The 9,469-nt window shown below is 32.1% G+C and overlaps 1 protein-coding gene across 10 annotated transcripts; it reads right to left on the bottom strand.

The window, feature by feature from the left end:
• On the bottom strand, window positions 3,719-8,553 carry LOC107644016. 10 transcript variants are annotated; one of them, XM_021124410.1, is made up of 9 exons: window positions 8,445-8,553; window positions 7,834-8,139; window positions 7,357-7,453; window positions 6,674-7,134; window positions 6,475-6,570; window positions 6,005-6,052; window positions 5,888-5,929; window positions 5,601-5,774; window positions 5,014-5,368 (listed from the first exon to the last, which is right to left on the bottom strand). In XM_021124410.1, exons 4-9 carry the CDS (start codon window positions 6,674-6,676, stop codon window positions 5,258-5,260), a joined length of 474 nt encoding a protein of 157 aa, XP_020980069.1. In that variant the 5' UTR covers window positions 6,677-7,134; window positions 7,357-7,453; window positions 7,834-8,139; window positions 8,445-8,553; the 3' UTR covers window positions 5,014-5,257. The 10 variants fall into 10 exon arrangements, 6 of the variants coding, with proteins under 6 accessions (XP_020980071.1, XP_020980069.1, XP_020980067.1 ...); XR_002363509.1 differs by lacking the exons at window positions 5,014-5,368; window positions 6,674-7,134; window positions 8,445-8,553 and adding exons at window positions 3,719-4,008; window positions 6,296-6,379 and having other exon boundaries at window positions 7,834-8,438; XM_021124412.1 differs by lacking the exons at window positions 5,014-5,368; window positions 8,445-8,553 and adding an exon at window positions 3,719-4,008 and having other exon boundaries at window positions 7,834-8,435.

Genomic DNA, 9,469 nt, shown 5'->3' with positions numbered 1-9,469 from the left:
GGGGTATGCAATTTTTTTATTTTTTAGTTTCCTGAAAACTCAATATAGGATGTGAATCTGAAATATGTCTATTGCAGATATATAATTGTTATTGTTGTTATTGATACTATTATGTTTTGTTTGTGAAGAGATAGTTCAAAGTCTCGAAATGGGAGTGGATGAAATCTTGGGTTGATTTTGATGTAGTTTGAGATGTATTTTTTGTGTTTATTGGCTAGGTCTTTGGATTATCTTAAAAAATTTTGGAGTTGATTGTGATATAAATATTGTTCTTGGATACGAATATTTGGTAGTGCTTCAAAGGAGGAGAGAGATGGCTTCAGTGGTGCTGGAATTGTGTAAAGAAGAAGAAAAAGATTGGTCATCGTCAAGAATGGAGCCCGATGGAGATGGTGGTGATGGAGAGTCGGAGGAGAAAGAAGGAGAAAAAAAAAAGGGGTATGGCCAATGATGATGGAGAAGGAGGTTGATAGTGGTTGCTCAATGATGATGCTGGTGGAGATGATGGTGAGGATGGAGAGAGAGAGAGAGAGAGAGATGATGACGATGGGGATTGAGGGGTATAATTGGAAAGAAAAATATTAATTATAAAAAATTAACAATAAGGATAAAATTGATGCAAATTGAAAATTTGATGGCAAAATTGAAACAAATCAAAACTTAGGGATATAGAAGATGAGGAAGTAGTGGAGAGGAGGTAGTGAGAGTAGAAGATAGTGAATCTTGTTGCTGAGATGAAGTTGGTGGTATAGAAGAATTGGAATTTAGAATGGGAGGAGGATTGTGGAGTTTGATTTTGATTAATGTTGGGAGAGATAGCAGAAAAAACATAATTAGAAAAAGAAGTAGAGGGTAAAAGATGAAAGAAAATGATAAAAGAAGTATAAGGAAAGGACAATTTATCAGAGGGTGAAGGTGAAGCAGATTTTGAATGAAAGAGTTTATTATATAAAAATCTTTATTCATCAAAAATAATATGCCTAAATATTACTCTCTAATCAGATGAGGTAAGACACTTGTACCCCATGTGATTGGATGCATTATCAAGACCAATAGAAGGTGTTGACTTATAATCAAATTTATGAAAATGGTATGGTTTCATGCATGGATAGCATGCACATTCAAATATCTTCAAAAAATTGTAGTGTGGAGAATGATTATGGAATAACTCATATAGAGAATGATGGCCAATGTGTATAAAAGGTAATCTATTGATTAGATAGACTACAAAAAGGAAGACATCATCCCGGTGTAAAAGAGGAATTGATACATTTGCAAATATTGTCATACCAATTTCTGTGATATGGCGATGTTTGTAGTCTGGCCTCCCATTTTGTTAATGGGTAGGAACAAGAGAAGTGATGAGATATTCCATGTGTTGCCAAGAACTGAGTGGAGGTTTTTGACAAAAATTCTCTGCCATGACTGCACAGTTTTAATTTTTCTTCCAGTATGGTTTTCTATTTGGTTCTTAAATTGTATAAAAGCTTGAAGAGCTTATGATTTGGTTGTTAACAAAAAAATTGAAGTGAAATATGTAAAGGCATTTACGAAGGAAATATAATAGTGAAATCTATGAAAAGAAGAAATTGGTGAAGAACCTCAAATGTCAATATAGATCATATCTAATGGTGCATGAAACTAAAAACATCTAATTGAAAGGAAAAATAATGCATCTTTACTAAACAATAAGATTCACACAAAGGTTCTTTTATTGATTATAAAGGTGGAGTTGGAATATTACAATTTTGCATAACCATCATAACAATTTTAGAATTTGGATGTCCTAACCATTTGTTCCATAGATGGTAATTATTAGTACAAGAAGCATTAAAGCATCTAACTATATTAGAATCAACAAGCAAATCAGAATTAGAAATTGTAACATTCTTGAAAGCATAAATTTTACTCTTAGGTGCTCCTTGAAGTAGAACCTGATAAGTATTCTAACAAATAACACCACTTGACAGCATGAAATTGGAAATAGCAATTATTGTCTTGTGCAAATCACTGCACGCTTACCAAATTTTGTGTGATTTTTGGTGAATGCAAGAGTTAATCTAAGAGATATTCTTTTTTGTATCTAAAGAAACAAGAAAAAATTTGCCAATACGAGTTATGTCAATACCTTGTCCATTACCTAACACAATCTGATCAGGTCTAGCATACTCATTGAATGTCAAAAAATTGTTGGAATCAGATGTGACATAGTGACTAGCACCGGCCACTGGTGTCAAGAAACTATGCAGGATCAGAAACTAAAGATGGTGTAGTGAGATAGGCATGTAGTGTATGGTATGATGGAGGAGGAGGTAGTATAGAAGCCTGAGATACTATCGAATTGAATGTGGTTGATTAGTATACTTAATCAAATTGATGAAAGAAATTTAGAACAATGTGTCCACGTTTAGAACAGACTTGGCAGAGAGGGCGATTATCTTGAGAAGAAGAACGTTCACTTCTAAATAATCTTGCACCTTTGCCTCTTCTAGAATTTGAGTTTCCACGAAAATTTTCCCTTCCAAATTGTGTTCTCTGTGCATAATTTGCTTGAACCAAAGGACTAAGCTCATTTTTTTAGAAATGATCAAACATATTCTCATGGGATAAAATTAAAGCAAAGATTCAGCCTCAATAAGAGAGACGTTTTCAGATTTTGTCATTACTGAAGATATGAACATTGCATAATCCTCAAAATGGCCATCGGTAATAGCTGAATTGTGATCATTAAGAGACAAGGTATATCCAATTCTAGCAAAAGAATAAACAATCTTAAGAATTTGTTGAAGATAATTAGCAGCTCAAAGACCCTTGTTTTTAACAGATTTGAGAAAAATAATCTTGAATGATCTCCCAAACTTGATAAACAAATTTACAATCAAGCATACGATTCTTGAATGATTCATCAATTGCTGTAAGAAGTCAAGCCATTAAAGCATGATTTTTGAGTTTCCATACCTTGTAAGTTGATGATTTTCTGCCTGCAGCTTTGGATTCTTCAGATTCAAATTGAGGAGGGATCTTATCTTTAATGATATGATCTCCCAAATCATTTGCATTAATTACATATAACGCGAGTTTACTACAATAAATTCTAGTTAAAACGGCGGTATTTTTGGGTATTTACGGTGGTTTGAACCGTCATTATTACCAGGAATGACGATTTTAGAAAGTGACGTAATTCTGGGCGCCATTCTAGTTATTACGGCGGTTTTAAAAAAATTGCAACAATTCCCTGGGTTAAAATGGCAGTTTTTGGATAGGTTAAAATAGCGGTTCAAACCGCCATTATTTCCAAACAAAATGACATTTTTTGGTTGGTTAAAATGATATTTATGAACTAGCATTTTTACCTTAGCAGAGTGGCGTTTTTGGTTGGTTAAAATGGCATTTAAAACCGCCGTTTTTACCAAGTTAAAACGGCATTTTTAGTTGGTTAAAACGATATTTTGAACCGCCGTTTTTACCCGGATAGTGGCATTTTTATTGGTTAAAATGGTGTTTGAAACCGTTTTTTTTACCTATTAAAATGACATTTCATGTTGTTTAAAATGGCAGTTACAAGCCACCATTTTTACTGGATAAAAGTGACATTTTTATCGTTTAGAAAAGTAGTTTTAACCGTCGTTTTTACCGTGTTAAACAAATAATTTTTGTTTAAAATTTCACAATAGCAAAAAATCATAATCCATAAATAAAATATTACGTAATTCATAAATAAAGTAGTAAACATAATATATAATTTTTTTAGTATTGAAAATTAAAAGTAATAACTCCAATACAAATAAAGTATCAACTATAGCATAATTTTTTAATTCTAAATGTCTTCATTTAGATTGGCTCCAATTTCTAGCAGTGTGTCACATACATCTCATCTATAAAACGAGGTAACTTGCTTGGCTAATACCTTGAAAGTAAGAATAACATAATATCATGATCTTGTTTCTTCCTGTGAATCTTCTTTCTGGCTGCTCAATTTCAAAATATCTTCCACCAAAATTTTGCCATCTGCTTGAAATGAAAAGTACAAATAGTAGTAATTATTCACTCTGGTAGTTGAACTAATTGACAAATTTAGATTCTTTATCTGCTCCTATTTATAATCTTCCTATGGTTACATATTCTATTATTCTATCTAGGGGTGTTCATGGCCCGGTCCGAAGACTCGGCCTAGTCCTGAACTTTTTAGGGGCTAATTTGGTGTGATTTCATCGGGTCTAGGTTCGGGTAAGGGTCTCAAAGATAGACCCGATCATTATTTCGAGTCAGGTCCGGGCCATAGCTCGGGTCATCCGAACTCGGTCCGGTGGCCCGGTCATCATACACAATTAATATTTTGTGTTATTAGTGATGGATGATGGCTATTCTTATGTGAAATTTAAGTACTGTAAATCTTAATATTTTGTGTTATTAGTCATTATAAGACTATAGTTAATGCTTTATATTTAAAATGCATAAGACTTTAGACTAATGCATAATATTGTGTTATTTGTATTGATTTAAATATTTAGTGTTATTAGATAATATTAGTACTGATTGTGGTTATGCTTTAATTTTAGGGAAGGGTTGGTTCTTATTATATTTTTCTAAGTGAATTTTACCATGTCAAATAATGGTTGGAGTCTTAGACATTTGGATATTTTCACATGCTAACTTATAAAAAGGTAATGCTAACGGCCCGGTTTTCATCCGATTTTTACCCGGTATAATCGTGGCCCGAAAGTGTGTAGGTTTCATCGGGTTTAGGGCCGGGTTCGAGTCTAACAAATAGGTCCGGTATATATTTTCGGGTCGGGTCTGGGTCACATCAAACCCGGTTTCACCCGGCCCATGAACACCCCTAATTCTATCAATACATTTAGGAATTGGGTTTTGTCATCACCAATTCTTCTCAACACTCTATTATTTTCCATATTGATACTTATATATTACTATAGATATTAAATCCGACAAGGTTGAGTACGAGCGAACTGGTTTGATTCAATCAGTTAAATCATGTCATATATGCTAGTCTTTAAAAATAATTCCAAAATGGCTACTGTGGGAAACCGAACCTGGTATCTTCAGTTTATAAAACAACAACAACCATGATAAAAAAAAATCAATTATTACACAATAGCCAAACAAAAAAGTAATTTTAGAGAATCCTTCCGCTTATGACTTCACACAATTTAATAAAGTTAATTGCGCAACAATTGGCCACTGTCAAAGTCAGCATCTAACTACATCTATGTTATAAAGGATGGTAGGTAGGGGACTAAATGACACTAACCATGTGAAGAAACTCTGAAAACATCAAACTAGGAGCCACACTGTTATTTTTAATGGACCTTTCTATAAGTATGTATGATTGAACCTCATCTAGTAGCTAAAACAAAAAACAGAGGTGCATTAGGAAACACCAAAAACTTGTCCATCCAGCAGCACCGAAATCTTAGAAGTCAGAACAGCATTACTTGCCATGATGTTTCAAAGTTACAATTCCAAAAAATAATTGAACTTGCCTATAAGCAATTCAGATACTCCATATCATAACTAATAATCGAAACCAAAACTATAACGCAATGATGATAACATAAGCAAGCAAGAAAGCAACTCACCAAGTAGGAGTTAATCTGAAGAGCTTTATCTTTGAGCTCAGGTTTAACTGTGAGCTTGTGAAATCCAATTTTCAGCTTCTTCGAGTTCAAAGCTTCCTTTGGCTTCTGACTTGGTGGCTTGAAGCGCAAGAGCAAATCAACGAACCACGAATGGTTTTCCTTCAATTTCTTTACCTAAATTATACCAAAAAAAGGCAGAATGAATAATTGAGGTAAAAGCACAAATTTATACATGCAAACTGGAGAGAGAGGGAGATATATATATATATATATATATGAAGTTGTACCAAATTTGGTGGAAGATCTGAGGAGGGGGATAAGTTTTCGAGCTGAGTGAAGAAGAGAGTGAATAAGTCCCACCAGAGAGAAGTGTCGACGGAAGAATTCTATAATAATTTGCATACCTTTTTTTTTTCAAGCCTCAAGAATTCTTCGAGTTCCTTGCTAACTAACTGAAAATTTATCAGACAAATGAACTGGTTCACAATCACAAATTTATGACAAAACCTCAACAAAATCCACCTATTCTTAAATTTGTGAAAAAATCTTATACAATGTAACAATACTATATGATACCAGACTCTGAGTTCTTACACTATTATATGTCACAACATGTCTTCATTTTTTAGATTTACAAATTTCATGTGTACCTATATACCTATACCTATATATATTGTATTTACTAGTGGCCTAACCTCTAAAATAAAAGGTTTTAAGAGCTAGATGCTGTGTGGCAAGATGGTTTAGATTCAATTATAACCCGAGCTCCTGAAGCAAGCCTATTGATTAAAATTAAACTTGTCAATCAATGATTGAAAACTAAAGACTCAAAGTTACTTTTGCAATGAAGTTTAGACATAGAAATATGTTTTACCTGTCTGTAGGAAAAGTCATGCGTATGGGGTTTGTCAAGTAGAAAACCAAGCAAGATTAGAAGTCCAAATGGGATAGTCATCAAACCAAACACTCCCTATGAAGAAAGATCATAATACAATATAAGTGACGAAGTGCACAAAAGACAAGAAAAAACTGTGCATTTGATTTTTAAAAAATAAAAGGTTGCAAGAGCTAACCATAGGGCCTATAAGGTGAACAAAGATAACACTAATGGAGAATCATAATAGTGCTCCAATAGAAGAACTGAAGGCACATAAACTCTGTATATCAACAGCAAGTAAATAGCTATATTTCAATTTGACTTGCTCAATTCAATAGATGGAATTTAAACCTTTATTTTCCTGTGAAAGAATTGAGATTGAGAAACTTTATTCGTTTCACTTGCTTTTGTTCCTAAAACGTGTATTGATATTCGATGTGCTCAATTCCTACCTTGTTGTGTTGTCATGAAAATATATTTTGCTTGATCATGAACATATGAATGAAAGAAATTAACACATCACAATTTTTTAATTTTCCACGTCCACAAGAACAATAGCCATCCCAATTCAGGTTGCCCTGTTAAAGAAGACTAATATATGAACACAACTAACTTCACATGAATCGAGTCCATACAATTCTTGATAGCACCACTCGCCTGCCAATTAATCCACCGAGGTTCATGAAAAATTGCAAACCAAATCAACGCTACTAAATTCATGTGCGTGCTGTAACTAACATGTAACTAGCGTTCATCATCTAAAAGAGTACGGTATCGGCAAAAAGTAAAGCAATTGATTGGTAACTTCTAAACGGTAATCCAAAGCGTAGTTTTATTCAGATAAAAGCTAGAAGAGAATGATAATTAGCAAAATCATACCTTGAAAGGTAGAAATGAAACCGCAGTTAGTTAAACGCATTTAGAATATCCTAAGGATGATTCCTCTATGTCTTGTGATTTCAACTCTTCACTTGATCTGCACATTTATTCAAAGGTTTCATACATATGAAAAACTGCTCAGTTTGTTAAGCCTATATGTTCCTATCAGATGTCAATCAAAATCAATTACAAAAAGAAACATTAATCCAAAGTTCAAGCCACAAAAGAATTCCTAGAGTTACTACTTTTCAATTTAATTTTACTTTATCATTAAATCATGATTTCATCATCATTATTATGAAATGTTTCAACGATCCCTTCTTCAGAAACCTTAGCTCCTATAGTTTTAGTAGTTGTAGTTGCCATTTCGCAAAATTTGTCATGTATTCTGAAATTTTGGATCAATAATTCAAGAGATCGAAGGAATTAGAGTAAAATATTTTCAAGAGAACAAAGAAAAAGAGGAAAAAAACCTACCTCGCGAGCTTGTGGGAGGAGAATCTCAGAGCACAGTAACTAGATGGGCGAGATTGCCGGCATAGGAGAATGCCACCAGAGGAGATCATCGCAATAGGAGATGTTGCCGGAGGAGACCGTCGCAGGAGGAGATTGTCATTGGAGGAGAGGTCACCAGAGAAGATCAGCGCTGAGGAAGATGTCGCTGAATGAGATCGTCGTTGGAGGAGGTCATCGCCGGAGGAGATCGGTTAAAGGATGTCATTGTCGGAGGAGATTGGTCAAAGGAGATCGTCACAGAAAAAATCACTGTGGCAACGATTCAACCTTTGTGTTTCAATGGAAAATGAGAATTTGATTAGGGTTAACTTTTTTTTATATAGCAGTGATAATGGCATTTTAAAACTATCAGAATTAACAAAAACCACCATTAAATGCAATTCAATTATGACAATAATAAAAAATGTCATAATATCCAGATATTACAACAGTTTTACAAAATCGCCGTAATATTAATACTATTTTATGTCTTTTTTTTGTAGTGGTTGTTGTCATCTTTAATGATTATCATTTGTTAGTTTATCAAGAATGGATAAAGAAGAAGAAGTATTGGATTGAATAGAGATGATTACACCATAGATCGAATGGCTCTATAATACCATGAGAGAATCAGTGCAATGAATGTAAAGCATGAAAACAGAGAAAGAGTAATAAAAGCAAAGACTGAATAGTTCTTATTATTATTGCACTACATTAGACACAACTATATATAGTAAAGAGAGGATACAAGAAAAGGAGGAAAAAACTATTACAAAGTTGTTACAATCTTAACAGAATAACTAACTTGGCTTCTATACAAGTAGTCAGTAACTTGAAGGCTAAGTTTTGTGATCTTTTGTGCTTTTATCCTCATTAAGGACGGAAGTATTTTATTTGAAAATTTTTTTAATCAATTTAATAGTTTTTTCTAAAAATAATCTCTAAAATATTATAAAATAAATTAATTTAATTTTAAAAGAATTCTATGTTTTAATTTTAGATATCATATGATATGATAAGATAATAAATTAATGACACATGTTATAAAATAATTGATTGATATATCATATCAATAATATAAAATATCATACCACATGTTATCATTTTATACAGAATTAAATTAATTCTTAAAAGCACATATATAAATCATTGTCATTTATAAAATTTTAAAAATAAGTTAAGATAGGTTTAAAATAAATCTTTTTTTTCTTTTTTCATAAATCTTAAAATTTTTATTAATTTAAGTGTACGTACTAGTAATTCTAATATCATTTATTCGCCTGTACAAGCAAAACTCTTTCTACAAAGAATAATATATAAAAGGATAATATATTATTAATTTTTTATTTTTTTTTATACATCCAATTGTATATATAAACGTAATAATCGAAATACAGAGATAAAGTACACATTTTAATCTCTAAACTCTAAACTTGTAGAAAATATAAAATTAAAAAAATATTTTGCATTTCCTTGTTACTTTTACAACCAAATAAAGTTCTATATTTATTCTATTTATATTTTTCATTCAAAGACACAATTTAAAGATTTTTTATTTAAATAAATTAAAAATTATTTTATTTGTTGAAATAAATAATTTTAAAAATTATTACGAAAT

This window comes from Arachis ipaensis, chromosome B05 (assembly GCF_000816755.2).
Source record: "Arachis ipaensis cultivar K30076 chromosome B05, Araip1.1, whole genome shotgun sequence".
NCBI lineage: Eukaryota > Viridiplantae > Streptophyta > Magnoliopsida > Fabales > Fabaceae > Arachis > Arachis ipaensis.
Note: the sequence above shows the minus strand (reverse complement) of the source record. Positions and strands in the feature narration are given on the sequence as shown.

Excerpts from the sequence above, each read along its gene's own strand:
- LOC107644016 (XM_021124410.1), bottom strand. Across the intron at positions 6,053-6,474 it reads ATGACTTTTCCTACAGACAG|TTAGTTAGCAAGGAACTCGA; the intron begins GTAAAACATATT and ends ATAAATTTTCAG. Across the intron at positions 5,369-5,600 it reads TTCAGATTAACTCCTACTTG|CTACTAGATGAGGTTCAATC; the intron begins GTGAGTTGCTTT and ends TTTTTGTTTTAG.